This window comes from Myxocyprinus asiaticus, chromosome 33 (assembly GCF_019703515.2).
Source record: "Myxocyprinus asiaticus isolate MX2 ecotype Aquarium Trade chromosome 33, UBuf_Myxa_2, whole genome shotgun sequence".
NCBI classification, from domain to species: domain Eukaryota; kingdom Metazoa; phylum Chordata; class Actinopteri; order Cypriniformes; family Catostomidae; genus Myxocyprinus; species Myxocyprinus asiaticus.
This window is the reverse complement of record NC_059376.1, coordinates 35590425-35618210: the sequence shown is the minus strand read 5'-3', so window position 1 is coordinate 35618210 and position 27786 is coordinate 35590425. Positions and strand designations below refer to the sequence as shown.

General features: G+C 37.9%; 2 protein-coding genes across 4 annotated transcripts in view; one reads left to right on the top strand and one right to left on the bottom strand.

The window, feature by feature from the left end:
• The window catches only part of LOC127423705 (integrin beta-4-like), a 34579-nt gene extending 22254 nt beyond the window's left edge, over positions 1–12325 (top strand). For all 3 annotated transcript variants that reach the window (XM_051668212.1, XM_051668211.1, XM_051668210.1), the window contains exons 29-42: positions 637–797; positions 1014–1194; positions 1780–1917; positions 2176–2358; positions 3040–3174; positions 6198–6359; positions 6561–6725; positions 6972–7085; positions 7454–7603; positions 7786–7974; positions 9669–9824; positions 9941–10102; positions 10583–10690; positions 10960–12325. In XM_051668212.1, the coding sequence (XP_051524172.1) occupies positions 637–797; positions 1014–1194; positions 1780–1917; positions 2176–2358; positions 3040–3174; positions 6198–6359; positions 6561–6725; positions 6972–7085; positions 7454–7603; positions 7786–7974; positions 9669–9824; positions 9941–10102; positions 10583–10690; positions 10960–11093 (2138 nt within the window). In that variant the 3' untranslated portion in view covers positions 11094–12325. The remainder of the gene's footprint in view (positions 1–636; positions 798–1013; positions 1195–1779; positions 1918–2175; positions 2359–3039; positions 3175–6197; positions 6360–6560; positions 6726–6971; positions 7086–7453; positions 7604–7785; positions 7975–9668; positions 9825–9940; positions 10103–10582; positions 10691–10959) is intronic.
• Positions 12326–12427: 102 nt separating this feature from the next.
• zgc:194990 (uncharacterized protein LOC568410 homolog) lies at positions 12428–26247 on the bottom strand. Its single transcript, XM_051668229.1, has 10 exons — positions 26102–26247; positions 23923–24017; positions 21548–21646; positions 20634–20735; positions 16897–17061; positions 16174–16311; positions 14865–14916; positions 14624–14650; positions 14474–14500; positions 12428–14175 (listed from the first exon to the last, which is right to left on the bottom strand). Exons 2-10 carry the CDS (start codon positions 23983–23985, stop codon positions 13619–13621), a joined length of 1230 nt encoding a protein of 409 aa, XP_051524189.1. The 5' UTR covers positions 23986–24017; positions 26102–26247; the 3' UTR covers positions 12428–13618.
• Positions 26248–27786: the final 1539 nt, after the last annotated feature.

The following is a 27786-nucleotide window of genomic DNA, read 5'->3' as shown; positions in this document are numbered from 1 at the left end:
AGTTTAGAACGGTGTCAGAAATGATCTTTTAACATATGCGTTAAATACAATAAAATAGAATATTATGATGATTTTTAATATTCATTTTAATACATGAATTATTACTCGTATTACACATAGGAAACAAATACTGCCATTATATGCACGCTTTATAGCCAGAGGGTAACTGGCTGCCCCAGCTGAGCCTGGTTTCTCCCAGTGTTTTTATTTTTTGTCCATTAACAAACATTTTAATGGAGTTTTGGGTTCCTTTCAGCAGTTGCCTTTAGTTTGATCTCTGGCAGCCTACAGACAAATATATATATATGTATATATATATATGTATATATGTATGTATATGTATAAAATGTTACATATTTAAAAGAAAAGAAAAACTGAGGAATTCACCACAGGGGCATTTTATTTATTTTATTTTTTTTGCCCCCACATTTAAATATCTAGGGCATTTTTGTCACTTTTTGTGACATTTTGCCCCCAAACCCTGGTTAATTTCTGACCCTGGTTTAGAAACTCTTCTTTTCATATTAAACCATTTGTAACTAACAGCAAGACTTCATAAATGTTCATTGTTTCTTCCTTATGTTCATGTTTTGTAGATGCTAGGTGTCACTGAATCTTTGCATTTTGTCATTTCAGGGGATAAATGTCAGGATTTCCAGAAAATGGAATATATTAGTCAGGCAGCCTCATCTCCTGGAGGACGCCTCTACTCCCCAAACAATATCAAAGCTGTAGCCGCTGGTCCTAGAAACATACATGTAAACTGGGCCCCCAGTGGAAATGCCAATGGTTACAAGGTAAATCACGTAATCTAACATGTGATGCATCATTAGTTGTAAGTGAACATTTACCAAGCTATGATTCTACCTGGTAAATTGTAGTAGTTGCTATATCAGATTTGTAAGATTATTATTTCAATAAAGCTAAGCGAGGCTGTTGAAGACTAACTTGTCTTCATTGTAAAAGTCTTCCAGGACATTACCAGTCTAAGCTGTATGCTCCTCTGTTTTCAGGTGAAGTACTGGATTTATGGAGATCCTGAGGCTGATGCTCAGGTAATGGATGTGAAGACTACTCATGCTGAGCTGACGAATCTTTACCCTTACTGCGATTATGAGATGCGTGTGTGTGGCTACAATGTTCTTGGAGAGGGCAATTACAGTGATATAATCCAGTGCCAGACTCTCGAGGATGGTAAATCAGTCTTATTCTTGGTTTCTTTGTTCTATAATATTTTGTTTGTCTGTGTTTTATTGTACTGACTTTCAGGAAACACAGTTGTTTTGGAACTGGGTTAGACTTAAACCATGTCCCAACCAGGCAACAAATTTTCATTGACAAGCAATTCAGAAGATATTTGATGTTTAATATACAGTTATGTGGAGTAGGATTTTTTACCAATGTGATTTTAGGAATTAGGAATCAAGCGACAAGAAATTCGCTAAATGTCACTAAAAACCCCTCAAATTTAGATAGAAAAGATTTATTTTATTGTTTTGCATCTAGTTAGGAAACGTGTTATGGTTAGGTGCGCTTCACGACATCTAAAGAAGAAAGATTTAAATTGTTTTTCTAATGTTTTAGAATTGTTTTTTTTATTGCTCTGGGTTTCTATTACCCCACAGCACCACCATAAGGAGAAGTTTCACATTTTTATAGTTTATATATTTTATTTGTTATATTTTATACCCTCTTTTCTAATTTCTCTCCACAACCTTTAATGCTGTTTAAAGTTTCTTTTTGACAAACAAGGCCATCTGTATTATTTTATCCCTCCAGTACCTGGTGAACCTGGTCGTTTGGCTTTCAATGTCATCAGCCCCACTGTCACTCAGGTTAGCTGGGCAGAGCCAGCAGAGACGAATGGTATCATCACTGCATATGAGGTCATCTACACACCAATCGACGAAGACAGCAGTAAGAATCCTTGAATACCCTTGTACCCATTTGCAAAGTGCAGTTTAGTTGTTACACAAGTTTACAGCTGTGAATTGGAGGATATTTTTTTAATCCCATTAGTTGCTGCTGTTTTTATGCTATGTTTGTGCCAGAATGTTTTTATGGGAACTTAAAATTGCTTTATGGCATCTGTATGTCAGGTCTTACTGTATATAATTATATGCTATATAGTGCTTCTCTGATTATAAATGTCCATTTTATTTTCCCCCCGTTCAGAGCCTATCGGAGCTTCTAAGAAGGTGATGATTGACAATGCCAAAAAGCGCATGCTGCTTATCGAGAACCTTCAACCATCTCAGACATACTGTTATAAAGTGCGCGCTCGCAATAAGGTGGGCTGGGGCCCATTCAGAGACGCTACCATCAACCTGGCATCACAACCTTCCAGACCCATGTCAAGTAAGTGTCTTACAAAAAAAAAAAAATGCACAGTGCTTTTAGTAAATTATATACCTAGCTTCCTTTCTAGAGCCTGTGGTGCAGACCCAAGTACATTCAACATTGAGTTTGATTTGCCGGGTTTGTGTCAATGTTGTTTTACAAACTTGGGTGTACACCAAGGAACCACACCATGGAGACTGGCTGTGTGAGCCCTTATTAATTGATGACGTCGAAAAGAGGCTGTTTAGAGCTAACGTGTACTTGCGTAAAAAACCTAGGAGAAACGAGTAGGAAAAAAAAGAGTTTTTTAAGACTCATTTTTAAAAGTTGAAGTTCTTTTAACTTGACAAGGCGTCATAAAAATGTGTGAGACACTGAAAATACAGTGAGATGTGGCGCAACAGTCAAAGACATTTTCTGTGTGAATGCCCCCTAATGATACTTCGGGAAGAAGATCACGTTCTTTACATATCTTGCAATGCATCTATGGTGCCATTAAGTTTTGATAGTAAAAACAAATCAAATATATGGCTATAGAAGTGAAGTGGGCAACAATTTGTTTTAGTTGCTTTGTCTTCTTTTTCTACCTTCCTTTTCTTCATTTGTTCAGAGTACATCGTGTTTAGAAGCCGAATAATACAATGATGAATATAAAACATTGTTTTGTAATTTTTTAATTGTTTTATATCCATTCTACAGTTCCCATCATTCCAGACATTCCCATTGTGGATGCAGAGGCTGGTGAGGACTATGACAGCTATCTGATGTACAGTAATGAAGTCATACGATCCCCAACAAGCAGCCAGAGGCCGAGTATGACAGATCTGTCTGATGGTGAGTGTCTCACTTGTAGTGGTGCAATGTTGCATCAACACCTTGAAATCAAAATCACGTGTTTGGTGCTAAACGGATATTTCACCCCAAAATTAAAATTCTGTCATCATTTTCTCACCCTTATGTTGTTCCAAACCCATATGACTTTCTTTCTCCCTTGAAACACAAAAGCAGATCTTGGGCTGAATCATAGCCTCAGTCACCATTTGCTTTCATTGTATGGAAAAAAAGATGCAATGTGACTGAGGCTAGCATTCTGTCTAACATCTGCTTTTGTTTTCCATAGAAGGAAGAATGTTATAGGGGTTTGGAAGAACTTGAGGGTGAATGAATGATGACAGAATAAAATTTTTGGGGTGATCTATCTGTAATATTACAACAAACACAGTTAGGATATGTGGACTAACCCATGTTGTATTGAACTGAAACAAAGTAAAAGGCTTTGATCATAGATTGGCCGAAGCTTGTCTGTATTGCATGCCTGAGTATGCAGATAGAATTGTTTCAAACATTTGAAAGCTTTTTCATGAAAACTTTGACCTGTAGAAACCTGCTGGTCAGCAGCAGTTAGACACGGTCATGGTTTGTCTTCATCTACGGCAAGGATGATGTTTTTACTTAATTCATATTCAATGCATATACAACTTCTAGTCCCCTGTACATTGAAGACATCATAAGGACTAGCTTCAATTCTTGTGTGCAGACACAATGGAACAATGTCCTTTTTTCTTTCCTTTGGCTTTCTTGAACTGGGTGACTGGGCTCTTTATCAAGGCTGACATTACTGATTGTGCACCGTTCATTCCAATGCAAAGAAATTACTTGTTGGTGTAGGGAAATGTTGCAGCTGTATTGATCGGGCTCTTTCCGCTATTTTGGTGGAGGCTGGAGTGACAAGAATTATTTCTTTGTTTTTTTTTATTTGGTCTTGCTAGTTCAATTAGACATGACTAGCATCATGGATCAGCTTCCCTCCTTCTTTTCTTTCCTGCTACCTAACCTTATTTAAAGGTTTAATTCACACAAAAATGAAAATCCTGTCATAATTTACTCTCCCTAATGTCATTCCAAACCTATATGAATTTCTTTTGTTGAACAGAAAAGGAGAAGTTTAGCAGAATGTTCTTGCTGCGCTTGTCCATACAATAAAAGTGAATGGTGACTAGCACTGTCAAGTTCCAATAATGACAAAATGCATCATAAAAGTACAACTAGTTTGACAAGATAAACTTCGATGAAAGTTTGATGTTTTATAAATTGGATGAATGGATGGATGGATTGATAGATAGATAGATAGACAGAAAAATAGCAACTTAAAGCAGATTAAATGTGCCCATTATATAAAGGTGCCTGATATTGTTCCTGGTAGGCAGCAGATACCCTTACCCTTAAATGTCTTGGCCCATTTGAACATTCCATCATTGTAAATCTATGGGATTTTTCTGAGATTTTATCGTCCACTGTGCGAAAACCGTAATTCCGATCAGTTAGAAAAGAGAAAACACACAGAGTCAGGATAGTCTAAAGGTCTGTGCCAAGTTTGGTGGATGTAGCTTGAAAGCTCTAGGAGTTGTTACAATTGTTCTTGGGATTTTGTAAAATCCTTAAAGCGTGTCTGTAGAATAACAGTATGATGGCTTTGTCAATTCAACATAATAAATGTAGTCCATGCAGCTTGTGCGCTAAACAGTATACTGTAATATATGATAGCTTTTTGTGAGGAAAAGACTGAAATTGAAGTCTCATTTGTTAAATCTCATTCGAGTTCACAGTATTCAAATATCAAAAGCCCAGATGTGTTACATCAGGATTGCCCTCTGCAAATGATGCCAAATGCCATTGGTTCTCACATGTCTCGTAACCACAAGTGACATTACTTGGTTGAAAATACGAAAAGCGATTGAAACATTTTGTCTCACACTTGCCTTGTATGGCTTCAGAAGACATAAAATATAGTGCTTTACTCATATGGATTACTTTTTTTTTTTTCTTCATTGTTTAAGCTCAGCAGCACCAGTCTTCATTTACTTGTTTTGAAAAGGGTAGCGTAAGCATTCTTCAAAACATCTCCTTTTGTGTTCCATATTAAAAAAAGAGTTATACTGTTTTGGAATGGTATGAGGGTGAGTAAATCATGACAGAATTCAAATTTTTGGGGTGAAATAACCCTTTAAAACAAATCCAGCCCACACTTCCTCAGTACCTTGCTTGCTTCCCCAAATAAATACGGAAGTCTCACTCTGGAAGCATGTCCAGCTGATTAGTTCTGACCTGGATCTCCGTCAAGTGTCCTGGAAGCTGCCTGCTGACATGATCCCCTACCGCCTGAGCCAAGCCACAGATGCCAGCGATGATTCGATGATTCCACAAGGTGAAGACCCTGGCAGACAGCATGCCAACTACACCCAAGGTCAACCCAATGATGTGATATCAAAGTCGCTTGACTGGATTGTCTCAGAGTGCTAATTAATGCCAAGTTCCCCTGCTTAATATTGGTTCTATGTATAAAACTATTTAGGTAAGTGATGGAGTTGGTGGTTAAGAAGTCCTCTATTGTCAAGCTAAAGAATACACTGCCTAAAAAGACCATTGCTGGTCTCCAGCATGTTTTGGATGCTGGTCCACAGCATGGAATGCTGCTGTGCTGAGTGTCCCTGCCAGGCAGCTTCAGAAACACCATGCTTTTGTTACCCACCATTTTTGTTGGTGGACAACATGGCGATGCTGGTCAAGCACCAAACCAGCATGAACCAGCTTGGATCAGCATGGAAATTCATGGTCTTTTCAGCAGGAAACACAATTGTTATTCTTGCTACCATAAAAAAAAGAACAAAAAAAAAAAAAACATTGTTGCTGCTTCTGGAATGAGAGGATTTCTTTGGGGTTCAACAGTTTGGGTCTGCTGAGGTGTTGACCTCTGGACCACAGCTGAGCTGAGGTGCTAATTGTGTTGTTATGCTAATTCTCTAGCGCTAATGTCATTATGCTAATTTGTCATGTTTTATTTTCTCTTGTTCTTACAGATCAGCTTCTAAATGCAAAATGGGAACAGAATTTCCTGTTCCCAGGAGCAAGCAGTTCCCTCTCCCGCAACTTCAGCTCTTCCTCAACCACGTACAGCCATTCCACACCCCATCCTGCAGTGTCCAATCACAGCAGCACCACAACATACATTTCTGGCAAAGGTAGTCAGATCATTAGATGCTCAAAGGCATAGTTCCCCAAAAATTCTTCTATGGTGCTTTTCTTATCATTTTGACCTTCCTTTATGTCGACATTCATTTTTTGTAGAAAAACAGTATAATAAATATATATATATGCTACAAAGACATAATAGGTGAATTAATAGGCTCATTTATCAATCATTGTAATTTTGTCTCTATCAGGGGGCTCAACATCCCAAAGATACAATAGCAATATGGACAGTGGACTACTCAAAGAGGAAGTGACACTGAGAAAACGTTCAGACAACAGGCACTATACTGACAATGATGGTGTGAGGGATTCTATCGTGATGGGAAACTTGTCTGGTGGATTTTTGGACAATCTAGGTAAAGTGAGCTTGATGAATTTATGTGAGCATAATGGCATTCGAAATGGTTTGATAAAATGGCTTGCCAGGTGCAGCTTTGGGCAAGAATCATTGGCTGACTCTCGCTTCAACCTTGCTCTTCGTTTTCTCCTTTTCCTTTACATTTCTTCTTTATCTGCTGTATTCTGGACTTTTCCCATGTGATGGCTGCCTGCCAATCCTTTCCCGCCGCGCCCCACCCTGCTGTGGCTTGGCTGTCCTTCAGGCGTCTCTAGCTTCAGCCAGAGTACAACTACCAGCTACAGCATGAGCTCCAGAGCTCGCACTCAGTCTGAAGACATCAACGATGCACTGCTCAACCTGGATAGGGTTCTTCAGGGTGAGTGAACCTGGAAACGACCAATCAAACCCAGAGGTCTAAGAGAAACCTGACATGTAGTCTGCATACCACAGTTAATGTGAGATCTAGAATAGGTTCCACCATCTCTTGAAATGGGTTATCACTGTTGAAGTTTGCACCATTACCATCACTAAACTGAATTGCAAAAATTATGATTGTTTTTGAACAGATTTCCCAAAGACTTTCCTTGCCTTCCATTAGTTAAACAGACGCCTGTCCTGATTTAGACACCTCAGCCAATTCTGGTGTTTTCCTGGTCCCTAACCAATAAAAATTAAATGGCTCAGAAATTAAATATGTCTGTTCTGTGGTTTGACATTTACCATCTGTTCTGCTTGTGTCCTCAGAGACTCGCTTCAGCCCGGGTGTTCCTGAGACTCCCAGCAGACTGGTGTTCTCTGCCTTGGGACCCACGGCTCTAAAAGTGAGCTGGCAGGAGCCCCACTGTGAGACGGATGTACTGGGGTACTGCGTCCTTTACCAGCTAATCAATGGAGGCGAGTACAAATACTGTATTTATAGAGTCCTTCTCTTCTCATTCATACTGTCATTAATTTCATCCACCCACCCATCCATCCATCCATCCATCCATCCTCAAGTCTGATCACTCTCAAATGGAAGAGAACAGCATTTTGGGAGAATCAGGCATCTTCAATCACTTTAAATGTTCCTCCTATAGGTGAGATAAAGCGCATTGAGGTGAATAATCCCACTCAAAAATCTGTGGTGGTACAGGATCTTCTGCCAAACCATTCCTACATCTTCAAAGTGAAGGCCCAAAGTCGAGAGGGTTGGGGCCCTGAGAGAGAGGGAGTCATTACCATTGAGTCTACCGTCGACCCCAAGAGTCCGCTCAGCCCAATGCCAGGTGAGGGACACCTTCATTCCTTTAATGTAATTTTTTTTGTTACCTACAGAGGGCAGAGTAGCTATAGCAGTGGCTATGTCTTCTCAGCAAATCGAAACAACTGAGAAATCTTGAACAGGCATAGAGCACAACAGTAGGGTTCCGCAAGGAAAAATCCCATTCATTTTATTCACAGAGCAATTGAGTTTTAATGACAACATATCCACCTTATTCCTACGCCCCGTGATGCTTTGCGCGAAATGTGGGAGGTACTTCCGCTAAGAAGTAAACACAGTTGTAGTTGTATCATACGTTCATTAATTTTTTCGCTGTGATGTTGATCATTCATTCATACTTCTAGATGTGTGAGCACAGTCTGATGGATCTTAATAAGGACATTATACAGATAGCCGTTCCATCTTTAATAGAGGTTTGGGAGGACAATTTAAAGAAGTTGCCTCAGGATGTATGTAGAGCCATGAACCACATGTTATCCCTGAGCTCTGCAAGGACATCGTAACGTGTTCTAGCCAAAACAACTTGAGCAAAACATATTATAAACTCACTAAGACCTTGTTTATAGCTGGTATTTGTTTTGTACAATGATTCAAAGTAAAATTACTTATTTTTTGACTCGCATGTCAACATGTCTTCTACCATTTGTAACATTTGCTGTAACACAGTGCCATCTACTTGATTCTTTAAGAATAATAGGTATTGTAATTAATACACATCATCACAGTATTAAGATGTATCTCGGGTGATCCGATCACATGTGGTCAGATGAGACACATCTCTGTTGGTCACACAAATGTATCTCTTGTGAGTACTTGAGACATATAGCATCACTACATCATAAATTAATAAACCGGGAAAATGTCACGAAAAATTGACCACCAGGTACAGCTCAAATTTTATCTTCTGTAAATGCACATGAAGACAGACTGAAGAAGATTCGTAAAGATCTCATACATGTATATGTATGCTCTTTTTCAATTTTTTACAGATCGGACAGTTATTTCGTTTTAAAGCCACATGTCACCAGAGTCTTGATTTAGTGCAGTGGTTGATTGACAGATAAGGAGTGGTGACAGATAAGGAGTGGTTACAGCGTTTCAAATGCGTTTTTAACTACCTCCGTATGTGTGATTCGATCACAAAAGGGTTTGTACCCCATTTACAACCTGTATATAGTGCTGATCACTTGTCATCGGATCATCTGAATCACATCCTAATACCAGCTGTAAACGGGGTCTAAATGACCGCTGCCTACATTAGCGAATGCTACAGAACGACTTCTGGCGGAAGTTCATCCCACATCCGTTTCCCCATCAACACCCCCAGGAATAAAGTGGATACACCTTTCAGAACAGACCTACCATTAGACCAGCCATCATGTTTAATAGCTAAATCCCCAGTGAAGAACTAGATTACCAATGATCCTGAAGAGAGATCCTCCTTGAATCTACCAATTAGAGAAGTCACTGTTACCATGGAAATGAGAACTGCATCTCAACTGAGAATTCTCAATTACTTCTGGAATCTAGGCAGTTGAAAAATAAGGCGGTCACTGTTGCGCTCTATTACCATAATGTTGAGTGTTTCATTATAAACGCCTTTTGTTCAAAAGCTTTATCACTAACACAAATCTACTTTTCCCAAAAGTGTGTACTTAATATTTCGGCATTCTAAAACGTGTGAATGTTGTTGTACAGGGTCTCCGTTCACTCTCAGCACCCCCAGTGCTCCAGGACCTTTGATCTTCACAGCTTTGAGTCCAGACACCTTACAGCTGAGCTGGGACAAACCCCGCAAACCCAATGGGGACATCCTGGGCTACGTGGTGACCTGTGATCAGCTGCATGGAGGAGGTCAGACACCACGATCCTCTCTTTGTTTTTTATTTGGCATGAAAGAAAAGATTCTCTGGACTTTTAGTCTTCAGTTGCCACCTTGTTAAGATTCAAACTTTGGTGTCTTGGTGCAGGTGATCTTCGCTCATTCCAGGTGAAAGGCAATGCTGTGACGTCTTTGACCGTGTCTGACTTGAGAGAAAACATGCCATACAAGTTTAAAGTTCAAGCGCAGACCACGCAAGGCTTTGGGCCAGAGAGAGAGGGCATCATAACCATCGAATCCCAGGATGGGGGTATGCAAGAGATAGTGACATGACACTGACAACCCTTTATCACATACTATGTAATGTATTTCACTGTTTAAATAGCTTTCATTTTTACCATGTCCAAATTTTAAGGCCAACATGAAAACTAAATATGTCCTTAATTATCTTCTTAAATTATGTTCTTGGTCTTATTGTGCACTTTATTCTGAAGGGGAAAAAAATCATAAACTTTCATCAAAATGCACCAACTTTCCATGCCTCTGAAATAATTTTTAATATAAACAAATAAAATCATAGCCTACTTGTCATGATAAAATCAAATCGAACTGGATAAAGTCGATCACCACCCTATATTGTTTCCCACTATATTACATTTCATTTCAACATAGGTCAAATTCTGAAAGTTATATGTGTTGTGAGTAAAGTTTCATGCTTACTTTAAGGGGAAAACGACTGTGGTGATAGATTTTGTTTGTTGAAACCTCACCTTTAACATCTCTTTCTCAGGCTCCATGTGTCAGCATAGCAGTCATTCAGTTACTAAGAGAGAGGTCTTCAACCTACCAACAGAGATCACTTCTCACACCATGTTCACAGAACCCTTGGAGTTCCAAGGTACCAACACACACCATACATAATATAGACTGAATACAAGCAAATCAACTGATTGGTCAATTCAGTAATGATTCAAAAACAACAACAAAAAAAGCTTCCTTTTAAGTAGTGTAACTTGTGCGGATACTCGAATGTACATTTTTAGATCGAAAGTGGCACTTAGTTACAGATAACTTTCCCAATGAGAAAGTACAGTGAGAACTGCCGCTCGCTGGATGTTTTTTGCACCATTCTGAGCAAACTCTAGAGACTGTTTTGTTTGTGTTCAGATGGTATGATGATGATGTCGAGCAGGCAGATCACAGAGTCGCGTGGCACCATCACTCAGCAGGTAGAGATGGTGCAGAGGGGAGTCATGTCCAGCAGCACCGTCACGAAGAAGGTGGAGAGAAAGTACTTTTAGACCTGATCTCACAACTATTGACATCACAGAGCAACATGCATATACACTCATGCATAAGTGAAACTTGGTAGCTAAGTGACATTTTAAGTGAGAAGTGCTGACCTTATTAAGTTCACTAGCCAAATGTGCACAACATGTAGGTTTTCTGTAAGGAATTACAGTGTGTGCATGAATCTTGCTGAGCTATTGGATTCCTTGGATTATTACTGTCGTAAAGTCTTGGAAGCCTTGATACTTTGTTCAATGTTAAGACTTAAAACCTTTTAGTGTTATCTGATCTCTTCAAACCAAGTATTTGTAAAAATTTTTGGTGTCAAACCATGTTTTTGAGTGAAATATTATGGACGTGCACACAATGGGAAACGGTTAGGGATCTTCTGTTGCTTATTTGAGTTTGATTACGTTAACCTGGGCTAACAAGGTTCGATTCGGCAGATTTCATTACATGATGTTCATATCATTGGTGTTGCTTTGGAATTTTATACATTTTTTGTATCACGTTTTCCCTACTTAAAAACCATCAAAGCTGGTCACTAGTTTACTTTGCGTTTTGGATGCTACCTGTCTTCTTAACTAACTTAGCCAGTAAGACTGCCTTGGTCAACCAGCTCAATTTACTGGTGAATAGTATGGCTGTGCTGGTCCACGCATCTTGACCAGCATAAATTCATGATGGTCTTTTTAGCAGTGTTGAGAAACATATTTTTCACATAAAATATGCCATATGCCAGTTAATTTGCAAAGTGTATTTCAAATTATTTGTATTTCTTCACCCCTAAATCCTATTTTTACTTGTGATGGTTGCATAAAATGTTGCAACATTTGAGTGCATGCATATGGACTAGATCCTGAGGATTGTAAATATGTTAGGTTTTTTTATTGTCTGGTTGCAAGATGTTCTGTTGTAACTTGAGGCCTGTGGCTGTATTTTCATTATGATGTTTGCCAGGTTTGTACACTAAATTTGAAAATGATTATAAACTGCACCTATTTAACCTGTTTTTCTGAATTACATTTTTACTGCATGAAATAATGTACGTAAATAGTACTTTTTACTTAGAATAAAATGAACAGATTTTTCAGATTTTTTTATATTAAAGTAGTATTTCATCATCATATTCAAAGCTGGAACAAATAACTGGTATGTATTTCATTCTGTAGTATGCAAAACCCCACACTGTGCTTGTCACTTCACCGCACTTAATGAAAAAATAAATCAAACTACCACAGTTGACAGTTGTGTGTCAGCTTTGTTTATTAGAAACAAAAAGTCAAATGTTATGTTTTAGTACACTGTGTATCTACTGAAATGCTCCAGTAGATGTTTACATTGATTAAAGGAACATTATAAGTACTGAGAGTGCCCTCTATAAGCTTTCTTAATTAACTGCGAAACAAATGTGGAGTTGAATGTCTTTACATCCAAGACTTGATTAAAATATCTGTTTCTGCAAAGTCAAGAATTAATTTGATTCAATAATAGCACTCATGCTACAGTTAGTATGACTAAATTAGACTTTGTTAGAATTGTTTAGCATCTATTATCAGTACCTGCACGTGGAAAAAAGCCTAACGGGATAGTTCACCCAAAAGTGGAACTTCAGTCATCATTTACTCACCCTCATGTTGTTTAAAACCATATTACTTTTTTCTTCTTCCTTGGAACAGAAAGAGAGATTTTAGGCAGTATGTTAGTCTCAGTCACTATTCACTTGCATTGCATCTTTATTTCTTACAATGAAAGTGAATGGTGAAGGAGGCTAACATTATGCATATGGAAGAAAAAAAGGTCATACGGGTTTGTAACAACAGAGGAGATGTAACAACAGAGTAAATGATGACTGAATTTTCACTTTTGGAACAACTGTTTTAATTCTTTATTGTGAATATAAATCCTTTTTTTAGCCTTTACAAGACAATTTTTGCTCATTGTATAAAGCCTAGTTTGGAGCTGCACTTGTAACTAATAATAATAACAACTGCACAATTAAGCTTCAGATTTACTTATTGTCAGCTAGGCAAATGTTTCAGGAAAAACGCAAGATAGATCTTATATGAACCACTGTCCCTTAGTCTGTTTCTCGTGTCTGACATGACCATGTTATTGTTGAGGGATATGCAGTACTACAAAACTGCGCAACCCAACTGAACCAGCAGCATGGATATTTATCTGGAGTGCCACCAAAACAGGAGCAACAAACTGGATGATCCCTTTGAATAGCACTGTGCAAACCACAAAATCTGCACAACCCATTCCAGTTAATCACAAGTAAACGAGTTTTCCTATTTGAAATAAAAATACATTTCTGAAACTACTCGTACAATGAAATATGATGCAATATATGTATTTGAGCTATTATTTTGCATGCAACAAAATGCAGCTTAATTGTTTTCTTTTTCTCTTTATTATTTCCGAAACGTAATGTTGCGACAATTATGATCAGTGAAACCCAGTCCATTGTGAGGCTTTGCACCAGGTATGTGCCTGTGTGTGAGAATGGTGCGATCTTGCTTTATGTGCATTATCAGAACAAGCACGGGCCCTTACAGAGACATCGCTCCCTCACGTCTGCAGGCCTGATCACCAGGTCTCGCACCATCTCCACCGTCCCAAACAACGGGTAAAGCTTCTCTGTGAATCTTTCGCTGTATGTGTAGATGTGCGCTCGCCTCTGGGTGTCATAGAAGGACAGCTGCCCCTCATCGTAGTCCAGGTAGACTCCCACCCTCTGTGGGATGAGTGACTGGGGCAGAGAGGTAGCTGGAACGGTCAGGGCCTTGAGCTCCGACTCCCTCTCTAGCCGGAGAGTAAGGTATCCGCTCTGAGTGTTGAGTGGTCCATAGCCTTTGCAGAGGGCTGATTCTTTGGCCACCCCGAGACGCCAATCACGGTTGCCCACTTCTACCTCCCAGTAGTGGCAACCAGAAGAGATGCCCTCTGAGCCAAGACAGCACCACCAACCGTCAAAGCGCCGAAGACTGCTGGAAACCTCACGTCGCTCCAGACCACAATGCACACGCTTGCAGTCTTCAGACAGCACCAGGGCAGGGTTGGCTGTTTCTGGGTCAAGGGTCACCTCCACTGTTAAAAAAAATAAATAAAAGGGCAACAGAATGGTAGGTTATTAGATGTATGTCTTATTATGCCTTTACTTGGAATATTTTAAATAATTTACGTAAATATACAGGTAAATATTAAAATAGGAATGTTTTAAATAAAATATATCTACTCAAATATTGAGTATTTTTGTGAAAATGGTCATAAAACTAAAATAGTGACATCGTTAGTGATTTTTTTTTAATGCATAATATGACTCCTTTAACTATCAAAAAAATGTCCACCACACTGAAAAACAGAATAAAAACAAATTGGCATATACCTGTAGCATCAGATATCCAGTTCCACACTGAAAAATCAGAAACATTTCTGTTACTAGATAAAATAATAGAAAGCTTTTACATTGAATGCCAGGACATTTTAATTGCTTTAAATTATTAACTGTCGATGACCTAACCAAATAATTTCTTACCTGTGTGTGGAATGTAGCCAGTGCAACCTAAAGAAGATCAGAGAGAGAAAGAGTGAGAGAGAAAGAGAAGCTTAATTGTAAAAGATTACCAGAAATCTCACTCAATAGTTTAGCCAGCTTTCCATTCACTTTCTAATGAGGAGTTAGGTAGAAGGTTTTATCAACAAAGTCTGCAGAAATTCAGGTCAAGTCTGTGACAAGCATTCGTAAAGCATTTTGAGACATTCAACTATTTGCTCACCGATCTTTTGTGTCTTTTGTTTTTGTACCAGCCACAGTCTTGGAATGAGTTCCTGCCAAAAACAGTTGTGCTCAATGTTAGTGGTGCTTGTGATTAGATTGTTAAAAAGTTGAAAATTACTTGCATTAAAGGGATAGTTCAGTCAAAATTTTTAATACTCTCATCCTTTACTCACCCTCATGCTATCCCAGATGTGTATGACTTTCTTCTGCTGAACACAACAAAGATTTGTAGAACATCTCAGCTCTGTAGGTCCATGAACAATGCAAGTGAATGGGTACAAAAATGTTGAAGCTCCAAAAGCACATAAAAGCAGTATAAAGGTAATCCATATGACTCCAGTGGTTAAATCTTTACCTTCAGAAGTGATATGATAATATATATCAATATTTAATAACCTTTTTACTATAAATCTCCACTTTCACTTTCACATTCTTTCTTTTTTGGCAATTCGCATTCTTCGTGCATATCACCACCTACTGGGTATGGAGGAGAATTTATAGTAAAAAAATATTGATCTGTTTCTCACCCACACCTATTATATCACTTCTTAAGGTATAGATTTAACCACTGGAGTCATATGGGTTACTTTTATGCTGTCTTTATGTGCTTTTGGAGCTTCAAAATTTTGGTACCCATTCACATGGATTGTGGGGACCTACAGAACTGAAATATTCTTCTAAAAAACGTAGTGTTCAGCAGAAGAAAGAAAGTCATTCACATCTTGGATGGCATGAGAGTGAGTAAATGATGAGAGAATTTTCATTGGATGAAGCTTCAGATTTTTGGATGAACTGTTCATTTAATTTAAAAATCCAGAAATTAGACCTGCTCCTAAGAATGCCAGTTTCATCACAAATGTATTTATTTGCATTTTACTGAAATTTTCCAAGGTAGATTCAATTAATTTTGGATATTAGGATGAATCTCAAAGAATGCAAAGAAAAGTACGTCATATTTTACCCCAAAATCAAAAGAAAAAAACAAGAAATTATATTTAGCAAGAAAGTGAAGGCTATTTTAGGACCATTAACATTTTTGGGGTTGTAAGATTATTTTCTTTACATTGTGGGGGGAAATGTGCTTAATTGACATGAAAATAATGTCATAATGTAAAAACCTAAATGTTCCAAAAAATAGACTTATTATCAATGTCTTACATTTATCTTGTGATTTAAGGGTTAATTTGGAAATGTCTTTGTGATATTCACCCATTAATTAATGCAATCTTATGTAAGACTATTGAGAATGTTATAACTGGAATATAAACAGTCTCTGAATGCTTTATAACATTCCAGAGGCACAAAACCTTGTCCAGATGTTCCCCCAGCACGACCCATATGAGCAGCTCCACAGCAGACTGCAGATGTGACAGGTGACCCTTCTTCCACTGCAACTCCACATCACCTAACATCATCAACACTGCCTCACCTGGCCAGATCCCGTGCTGAAGAGTGAGAAATAATTCATCAAGAAGTGATAATAAAACATCAAGCTGTTTTTAAATGAATTTTTTGCATCAGATTTCAGAAACTGTCAATGTTTTAACATTAATGTTCTTTTAAATTGTACTCATTATATATATATATATATATATATTATATATTATATATATATAAAACTATAGTTAATAGGTAGCTGCATACAGTAGGTCAACGTGTGTGTGTGTGTGTGTTGGCTTAGCAGGTTCTCCATGTCTCTCTCACGTCAGTCAGTGAGGATATTTGTAATCAACAGAGTCGGACAAGAGGATCATAGCAAGGTTAACATCTTAATTCTTAATCAGAAAGCAAGCCGAGAAAAAGAGAGAGAACTACTCCACTCACAGAATATGTTGATATTAAATTAAGTTGACTGAATTTTTTTCTCAAGATCTTAAAAATCTTTCTATTTGTACAGAAACTGGTATAATAAAGATAAATGATTTAATTGAAGGTGTGTCTAAACATTTGACGGGTAGTGTATTTACTGTATATGCAGATATATCTGTACTATCTTCTGAGGTGTCTTCCTGTTTTTTCTTTGTGCTCACCGGGTGTCTGTTACGTTGTCCTCTCGTCCAGTCCATAATGACCCTTTTGGAGGGGCCCATGTCATACTCTCCTCCCTGCTCAAGCATGCAGAGCAAATGACCCTTCCAGTCCCGCTTTTCTGGATGTAGATCAGAATAAACCTGCACGGGCTTCTCTGTATTTTCCTGCACAACAGTAAAATTGGACACATTGACTAAAAAGGGTGCCCTTAAACATGATACTAAACCACAGATCTGTGTAATAACTGTACAATTAGTAGTTTATGAAGCTGAATCCCTTCTGTAGGCCATATTTGAAACCCTGAAACCTAATGTTTTGCATATGGTCCCGGAGTCATTTTGAAGCAGTTAGGGAATACAGTTGTGCTCAAAAGTTTGCATACCCTGGCAGAAATTGTGAAATTTTGGCATTGATTTTGAAAATATGACTGATCATGCAAAAAAAGCTGTTGTTTATTTAAGGATAGTGATCATATGAAGCCATTTATTATCACATAGTTGTTTGGCTCCTTTTTAAATCAGAATGATAACAGAAATCACCCAAATGGCCCTGATCAAAAGTTTACATACCCTTGAATGTTTGGCCTTGTTACAGACACACAGGTGTGTAAAGGTTAATTTCCCACACCTGTGGCTTTTTAAACTGCAATTAGTGTCTGTGTATAAATAGTCAATGAGTTTGTTGAAAAGGATATAAAAAGATATCCAAAGCCTTGAAAATGCCAGTCAGTACTGTTCAATCACTTATTAAGAAGTGGAAAATTCTGGGATCTCTTGATACCAAGCCAAGGTCAGAAATATTTCAGCCGCAACTGCCAGAAGAATTGTTTGGGATGCAAAGAAAAACCCACAGGTAACCTCAGGAGAAATACAGGCTGCTCTGGAAAAAGATGGTGTGGTTGTTTCAAGGAGCACAATACGATGACACTTGAACAAAAATGAGCTGCACGGTCGAGTTGCCAGAAAGAAGCCTTTACTGCGCCAATGCCACAAAAAAGCCCAGTTACAATATGCCCGACAACACCTTGACACGCCTCACAGCTTCTGGCACACTGTAATTTGGAGTGACGAGACCAAAATAGAGCTTTATGGTCACAACCATAAGCGCTATGTTTGGAGAGGGGTCAACAAGGCCTATAGTGAAAAGAATACCATCCCCACTGTGAAGCATGGTGGTGGCTCACTGATGTTTTGGGGGTGTGTGAGCTCTAAAGGCATGGTGAATCTTGTGAAAATGTATGGCAAGATGAATACAGCATGTTATCAGAAAATACTGGCAGACAATTTGTATTCTTCTGCACGAAAGCTGCGCATGGGACGCTCTTGGACTTTCCAGCACGACAATGACCATAAGCACAAGGCCAAGTTGACCCTCCAGTGGTTACAGCAGAAAAAGGTGAAGGTTCTGGAGTGGCCATCACAGTCTCCTGACCTTAATATCATCCAGCCACTCTGGGGAGATCTCAAAGGTGCGGTTCATGCAAGACGACCAAAGACTTTTCGACATAGCAAAATGCCTGCAGGTCATGCATGGGCAGCTATACCACCTGCAAGAATTTGGGGCCTCATAGACAACTATTACAAAACACTGCACGCTGTCATTGATGCTAAAGGGGGCAATACACAGTATTAAGAACTAAGGGGATGCAGACTTTTGAACAGGGGTCATTTCATTTTTTTCTTTGTTGCCATGTTTTGTTTTATGATTGTGCTATTCTGTTATAACCTACAGTTGAATATGAATCCCATAAGAAATAAAAGAAATGTGTTTTGCCTGCTCACTCATGTTTTCTTTAAAAATGGTACATATATTACTAATTCTCCAAGGATATGCAAACTTTTGCGCACAACTGTATGTGCTTTGTTCAAGGTTGTATTGATATTAGACTGAACTTAATGGTCAAAGAGGGGCAGGAAAAAAAAACTACCATACATTTTGTTTCAGGACCCAGACTTTACATTGGACATCAAGTAGAAGTAAACCAAATGTCTTTAAATTTCTAAATATTAGGATGCAATTCATAGGTCCAATAATACGCTAAATAATTTACACAACAAAGGCTGAATAGGACAATTTGCAATTTTGTAAATACATTAACCACAGCATCCAAAGCTCATAAAGCAGTTAATTAAAATTTAGCAACATATGTTTAAGTTAATATCCATAATTCATAAAATAATCCTCAATAACTTCAGAGGTTTATTCAATCCCTTGAGCTGACATTTATGTTGCAGTAAACTTTTTAATAAATAGCCTGTGTCTGACTCAAATCAATTACTTAGATTTTTTTTGGACAAAATGTGCTGACAGCGTAGGCTTTTTAAAAGTATACTAAATCCGTGAGACGGACACCCTGGAGTGAACTACAGCTCAATACCTTACTCAAGGACACAAAAGTACTGTACACTATAACTTAAAAACAACAAGATTAGAGGTGGTTCCTTTGAAAACTTAAAGAGAATTTTAAACCCTTAAGCCACTGGGTATGTCAGTCAGCCTGAGACATACTCAGTTTAGCTCCAGTGGGATATAGACAGACCAAATGGTTACTATGGGGACCGGTGGCACTTAGTGTCTAAAGCAGGATTTTCTCTAAATATAATGCACAGTCCTGACTAAAGAACATCAAAATGCCTGTAGTTAAAAGACATGTAGATCCTGAAAACCAGCAGCTGTATTTGAATTTAAGGAGGTAGAATAAAAATCGAATGAGAAAAAAAAATCATGCTGAAACAGCTGCAAGTATACTGTCATTTTATAATAAATGGGGGTACTGCCAGAAACATTAGATGATATTAATAGTGAACAATTAAAATGCTACCTATAGAAATTTGTATTTAATTGATATGTTTCATTATATTTAATAAATAAACGTTTATTTTATGGACCATTTTCCAGAATGCTCTTATTTACCCCAGAGCCTTAAAAATGGAGCCCAACGACATGAAGCAGGTTGACAAGATTGAAACCTTAAGCAGGCCACCTATGAAGTTACCATTTTGTGGTTGTTCTTGGATTTAAAGGGATAGTTCACCCAAAAATGAAAATTTTCTCATCATTTACTCACCCTTATGCTATCCCAGATTTGTATGACTTTCTTTCTTCTGCAGAACATAAAGATTTTTTGAAGAATATCTCAGCTCTGTAGGTCCATACAATGCAAGTGAATGGGTGCCAAAAATTTTAAGCTCCAAAAACAAGCACATAAAGTCAGCATAAAAGTTATCCATAAGACTATAGTGGTTAAATCCATGTCTTCTGAATCAATATGATAGGTGTGGGTGAGAAACACATCAATATTTAATATTTCCTATAAATCTCCACCTTTGACCAGACCCAATCAGTAGCTAATCGCCAAAAAACTCAAGAAGAATGTGGAAGTGAAAGTGGATATTTATAGTAAAAAGGACTTGAATATTGATCTTTTTCTCACCCATACCTATCGGAAAATATATATTTAACCACTGGAGTCATATGGATTACTTTTATGCTGACTTTGTGATTTTTGGAGATTCAAAGTTCTGTCCACCATTCACTTGAATTGTATGGACCTACAGAGCTGAGATATTCTTCTAAAAATCTTCATTTGTGTTCTGTAGAAGAAATAAATGCATATATATCTGGGATGGCATTGAGTGAGTAAATGATGAGAGAATTTTCATTTTTGGGTGAACTATCCCTTTAAGTCTAGTGTTGTGCAACTGTGTTGAATTTCATTAAATTGACACATCCTAACCTTCATCTCCAGAATGTTGGCGGTCTCCACAATAAACTCTCGACAGGTGTGCGGAGGCCATACATCCTCTCCCATCCAGATGTGAGCCAGGATATCTGATCTCTAAAAGACATCAACATAAGAGATTGAGATTCTTAAGGGTGTAAGGGAACGAAGGTAGACAGAGAGTTAGAAAAGTGTATGTGGACACATGGCCCATAGAGCACTATTCGAAGCTTCAATGGGAGCCTATGGCAGATACCTGTACCTTTCAAATCAAGGCGTAAAAGATCAATGTTCACTGGATAAATTTTGGGTCTGGTCCAGAAGCTGTGCTTCTCTGGGAGCTTTTGAGGATTATTTGCATTAAATCTGCATCTGATTTTCTGTTGAACATTGGTCTTTCAATCATTGTTTTTTGTACCTCATGGAAGCCCTGCTTGACTATATCATAATTGGTCGAGCTCTCAAATGGACAGGACTTCGCAACAAACAGCCTATAATTAATACGTTGCGTTTTATGCGTATAAAATGTAAAAGCACCACTGTTAGGCACAGTGTTCAGTCGCCTATAGATACACATGCATTTATTTTCAATCTGACGTAACATTTATTTCAGCTTCATAATCAGATATTTTACCTACTTTGTTGCAAAAACAGTTTTGAGCTGAGCTAATTATTTTCATTTAGCTATTTCACTGTTTGAGTAGCAGTTTGAGCAGCTTTTGGGAGCAACATTGCAGATACCAAAAACCATAGCCTGTTCCTCCCTACTTTTGATAAGCACCAGCTGCCACTGGTATTTAATATTCATGAGCCAAGCCCATTAGTTTAATATTGTGCCCCTCTCTTCCTTTTAGATCGTTCAACACTCCTGCAGAGATGTCAGGTACAGATGCACTGGAGACAGGCCTGCAGCAATATGTTTGTCTTACCTGACAAATCCTGTTGAGTTCTCGTGCCAGCTCCATAATAAACAACTGACTCTCTTTTAACGGCTCTTTCTTTACATGTTTCACTCTCTTTCGGGTCTCCTGTACAGAGATATGGGAAGTATGGAGTAACAATGGTTCAACCAAGAGAGATAAACAGTTGCAATCGAAATTATTCAACCCCCCCCCCAAGACAAGGATTTACAAAGGTAAGCTTTTCTGATGACCCAGAATTTTTCAACTCTACATCTATATCAGTTGAGTGACACATTCAAAGCCATAGTGTGAATATATAACCTAATATTTGTAAATAGCAGGATTTTTTAAAAAAAATACAGCCATGTCATAATTATTCAACCCCTATTGTATGTAGCTGTTTCTTAAATATGTAAGGCTACACTAGTAATTGTTTTAAAACAAAATTAAGTCATCAATCTGCAATGATACTTATTAATGTTTTAAAATTTAAGTTTAGCATTGTAAACAAAAATGTATTTCTATGCAAAAAATGCAATTAAAAATTAGCTCTGTCAAAAGCTAATAGAGTAGATAATTTCATTACTCAAGAAAGGTCATGGCTAAAAGTACATTTCCAAAGCAATTCAATTTCCAATAGACAAAGTTGGCAGCAACATTCATACATTTTTTCAATATGGTACAACAGCAAACTTCTTGGGGTGTAGAAGAAAGCAAAACTTCACCAAGGGAAATGTTGACTTGAATATTCTAGAAGTAATTAGGAAAGACCTGTGGAGTCCTGGAAGAAGGTTTTATAGACGTATGACACTAAACTGAAAATGAGTTTTAGACCCATGGGTCAGCAGTACGTCTGGAGTAAGATGACAAGGTGATGACTAGAACGACACCATCCCCACAGTCAAGCATGGAGGTGGGTCAGTCCTGTTATTGGGGTGTTTTGCGGCTGCAGGAAACGGCTATCCTGACTATGTGACTGACACCATGGATTCTTTCAGGTATCAGGCCATTTTGGCATGAAAAATGTGATGCCTTCAGTGTGAAAATTGAAGCTCGGTGATCACTGGACTTTCCAGCAAAACAATAACACCAAGGATACATCCAAGTTGTCCAAAATCTGGTTCAGGGATAGGATCGTGGAATGTCTTTAAATGGCCCTTTCAGTCCATCATTAAAATCTCAATGCAAACCTTTGTTGGGATTTCAAGGAAGCAGTGGCAGCACAGAAACCAAAGAATGTCAATGAGCTGGAAGCTTTTGCTCATGAGAAATGTGTAAAAATTCTAATAGAGAGGTGTCCGAAGCCTGAGAACACTTACCTGAAACATTTATTTGCTGTTATTAAGGATAAAGGATGCTCCACAAATGAATGACTTTGGGGGTTGAATATTTTTTACATGACATTTGTGGAGAGAATTAGTCATTTTTTATTTTTAATTTTGGGTAAACTGAACTCTAACTCTGTTCTCAAAATCACTCAAATGTGTATTAAAAACTTACTTTGACTGTTTACTGAGGTTTTAGTTGATGTGTTTTAATTCACATCACCAGAATGTATTGCCGGTCAGGGGGGTTGAATAATTTTGATTGCAACTGTATACAGCGGGGTCCAAAAGTATGAGTCCACAGGTTCATATAGCCCTGGAGCACATTAAAGTCAACTCATTTGGACTGCCACGATGAAGGAGCTCGAGCACAGAACTGGGCTTGAGCTCTGAGATCCCCCCCCCGGACTATCTGACTAAAGCAATATTCAAAAAGACAATTCTGAATAATAATTGGTATAGGTGTTATAAAATATAAAGGTGGTGAGTTGGAGGGATGCCAGAAGAATCATCAGCGGTGTGAGAGAATCAGCTGCTTACACAGTATGGGATATGATTGGCAGGATTAAATGAACAAACGCCTTCGGAACTTACGTTTGGAACTTTATTTAAAAAGAAAAAAAAAAAACACTGAATTATCACAAATTTCTAAGAATGTGGTATCCCTGCATGAGATAGTGTCACAAATTTGCTTTGCTTTCTAGTGACCTGGTAATAGTCCAAAATCTTACATATTTTCTACATACTTTACATAATAATACTTCCTTCTATTTTACGATTAAAAACTTTAATTCCAGGGTTAAATGGAATTGGAAGTTCAATGTGAATATTGATTTTCAATGTGGACTCTGACTTTTGGGCCCAACTGTAATTGCAGAACGTACACTAAAACAATGCCACAATTAAATGTAACATTATCAACAATTTTAGAATGAAATGACATGAAAATGACAATATTAATCAGTTTTCATTTGATATTGATGAGCGAGTTTCACTGAATTATTGAGAAACCCTCTGAACTCTGGAGAACTGAATATTATTAGCAGAACGAATGAAAGAATGAATAGCATACCATACCTTAATACGGAACTTGAGCTTCTTGGCTGGCTCAATGAGAAACTGAAGACATTCTTTCATCATCTCGGCAGGCTTGATTTGACCCTGCTACCAGTCTGAGAGAGATCAAGAAAATTCTATTAAGGTTTAAGATGTTTCAGGTCAGTGGAGTAGCTGTGAAGTCGTGAATGAGGCAGTGTTACAACTAAGATGGGAGGGGCTTGTGAAAACTCAAAACTCAGCAAACTGAACGCAGACTAAACCTGCAACAATGCGTTATTTTTTCATCGCTCTGCGGCTCTGCGCTGATCTGCTCATTATGACGGTGGGTAGAAGTCCACAGAGAACAAAGGAAGCAGCAGAGGGCACTTTTAATGAAAGCTAGGGGACAGATTGGGCTGTAGATGTGTTGAATCAGCACGTCTTTTCAGCATTTCTCCAGCACACCCACAACGCTCAATGCTCAGTCAATTCCTTATTCCTATCCCAAAAAATGAGGTTCAAAACACAACATTAAGACTACATGTAGCTTACTCTTCTTTTTCTAGAAAGGGATAGTTCACCCCAAAATTATTTCAAATTTACTCACCCTCACATTGTTCCAAACCCCTGTGACTTTCTTTCTTCTGTGGACTGCAAATTAAGATTTTTAGGAGAACATGTAGGCTGCTCTTTGTCATACAATGAAAGTGAATGGAGACTGACGCGGTCAAGCTCCAAAAATGACAAAATAGTACAAGATAACAAGGGTGAACTATTCCTTTAACTAGAATATACTTAATGTTTTAAGACCATCAAGTTGATGGAAGAAATAAAAGAGATTATTTAGTACATTACAGGGTGGTGTACTGAGAAAAAAAAAAAAAAAAATGCATCGACACCATATACTGTGGGTCACAAATCCTCCGGAAAACCAAACAGACAACATTGCCGGACTCTGATAAGCCTGATTAATTGATCGCCCATACCTTGAAGTAAATTATGTGCAAATAGTAAATTCCTTTATTTTATGTGCTTTTGGTGTGCAATGAGCACTTATTTTCTGTTTGGCACAGAAGTGCAATGTCACACCACAGGAACTATTTTCTAATTATCTTACTCCCATTTATTTATGATTCAGTATGCCTGCTGATTTTAGACTATATGAATAAGCATGATAAATGGAGTAAAGAGCCTGTACGTTTACATGGTGCACTACGAAGAAAAATGAATTAGCACCACATACTATAGTTCATAAATCCTTAAGGAATCAAGCATACAACATAGCCAGACTCTGATGAGACTTAATTATTGTTCAGCTACTGTAGACCCTTAAGTATATTAGGTGCATACAGTAAAATCATTTCATGTGCATCCGTGCAATACACACCATTTACTATTGGCTCTAATTAGCTTAATCTCATTTATTTATGATCAACTAAAACTGCTGATTTTAGACTAAATTTTCTATCTATCTAGCAACGCCCTAGCAACCATTCAGAACACCTTACCAACCATCAAGTACACCTGAGCAACTGCAATCTATCACACTGTATGACTATCTAGTGATTGTCTGTCTGACAAACTTTCCCATTCTAGTTTTGTGTTCTTCTGGTTCTTCTGGTGTTTGCTGCTTGGCAGAGTGTTGGCAGTGTAACACCACGTGTCAGATCGGGAATAAGGACAGATTAACAGGGCTTGTCAAACTCAAGACACACACAAACCACGTGAACGAGCACAAGGGGCACCTCTCCTAAACCCACACCACTGATCCCTTAATCGAATTAAACCAGGAAGGTGCAACAACACCGTGTGCATTTTTTAAAGGCCGAGAGAGTCGCTTGTGTTGCATGTGGTTTTAAAAAAAGCTGAAGCCAGAATTACTTTTTGTCATTTCTGCAAATATGTGCAAAAGTAATTTTGTTTTTACTCTCCTTTATCAATATGACGATTTAATTCTCCTTATCAGACCTTTGACAAAACAGGCACTCATTCGATCCTTATGCTTATATAGAATGCAGTAGGTTAACCCGGATTGATCTCGTGCATCAGGTAAAAGGAGAAGATACTTTAAATTAAGACGTCATAATACTGTTCCGAATCAGAGAAGCGCAATGCAGTCATAACAAGGCAGATGCGCTCGTGGACACGAGATAACAGAGATACCGCTGCTGCACCTGACATCATAATAGTAAAGCTTAAACAGACGAAAGTGGCTTACCTTTTTATTTAAACTTTCTTAAATATCCTCTCAAAGTTCTTATTTTTTTTATTTTTTTTTTGTTTATTTTATTTTTTTTTTTACATCACAGCCTCATTTAATTCTTGAGCATCTCGTTGTGGTCATTCAGGGAGTCTATTCTCCTCAGCAGTTCGGTAGAGTGTGTGTATCAAGTCCAATCAGCGTTCGCGCATCTTGTTAATAAGCCTTTCTCGCGGAATGATAATCTCTCGTGTATTTCCGTGTAGTTATCGAACAATGCCGAAGGTCTCCTCGTAACTTTCCGTGTAGTTTACCGAACTAGGACGAATGCCTCCTTTGGTCTCGTGCGGATATTACCATGGTGGCATTCTCAAGAGGGCGCTGTTGTATAACATTTCTCATCCAGCTTGTCCTTTTGACCCTATGGGTATTTGTCTTAAACCATGGTTATTATAGTTTTGGATTTTTTTATTTAGTTTTAATTTCTATTCATTACATGTTGTCTGTTAGTTTTCGTTTCTCAGTGTTTTCTAGTTCCTAGATTTCTATGGATGCAAAATGATACTGGTATCATTTAAATTGTCTATCATTAATTTTCACAGGGCAGTTTTGTGTCACCTCCATTTAGTTACCTATTATTAAACTAATCTTTGGGAAATAAACAGGATATAAGGCAGAGCTCATTATATGACCACTAGTGGGAAAAGCAATGGTAAAGAAATTTGAGGTAAATATTTTTAAAGTTATAAAATACTAAAAGTTGACTTAAGGTTTGTAATTTTGTAAGTTTGTAACATATGATGATTTCCCTTGAGTGCTGGCGAACTTGCCGCAAATTTGCCACAGCTTATTTTCACATACAAATGAGCTTTACAGCAAGCTCTTCATTGTTACCACAGATTTGCCACAGCTTATTTTCACATACAAATGAGCTTTACGGCAAGCTCTTCATTGTTACCACAGATTTGCCACAGAAGTTTTTGCCAGTAGAGGCAAATTGTCCATTGTTGGCAAAGGTTTGCTGCAGGTTTACCACTACTGGTTAAAGGGTAAGTTCACCCAAAAATGAAATTTCTCTCATGATTTACTCACCCCCTGACATCCCTGATGTGTACGACTTTCTTTCATCTGCTGAACACAAACAAAAATTTTTAGAAGAATATCTCAGCTCTGTAAGTCCATACAATGCAAGTGAATGGGTGCCAATATTTTGAAGCTCCAAAATCCACATAAAGGCAACATAAAAGTACTCCAGACAACTCCAGTGATTAAATCAATGTCTTCTGAAGCAATATGATAGTTGTGGGTGAGAAATAGATCAATATATAAGTCCTTTTTTGTTTTGTTTTTTGTTTTTTACTATAAATTCTCCTCCCTGCTCAGTCAGTCTCCATTTCAGTTTCACTTCTTCTTCTGTTTTTGGTGATTCACAGTCTTAATGCATATCGCCCCATACTGGGCAGAGAGGAGAATTTATGATAAAAATGTCTTGATCTGTTTCTCGCCCTCAGGTATCATATTGTGTCTGAATAAATGGATTTAAAGCTACACTATGTAACTTTTTTTTTTGTTTTTGTTAAAAAATACAAGCCGATCTCGGACAACTCCGAGATCTGAAAGGATTTAAAAGCGACCCAGAGATGGCTTTTTTCTTACTCAACAGGTAAGATATTTTATTGATATGGTTTACGTATAGTTGTGTA

Coding starts and splice junctions, on each gene's coding strand:
- zgc:194990 (XM_051668229.1), bottom strand. CDS start 23,985: ATGATGAAAGAATGTCTTCAGTTTCTCATTGAGCCAGCCAAGAAGCTC. Junction 20,736..21,547: donor AACTCAACAGGATTTGTCAG/GTAAGACAAACA, acceptor GATGTCTTTTAG/AGATCAGATATCCTGGCTCA. Junction 14,176..14,473: donor CTGGATATCTGATGCTACAG/GTATATGCCAAT, acceptor TTTTTTTAACAG/TGGAGGTGACCCTTGACCCA.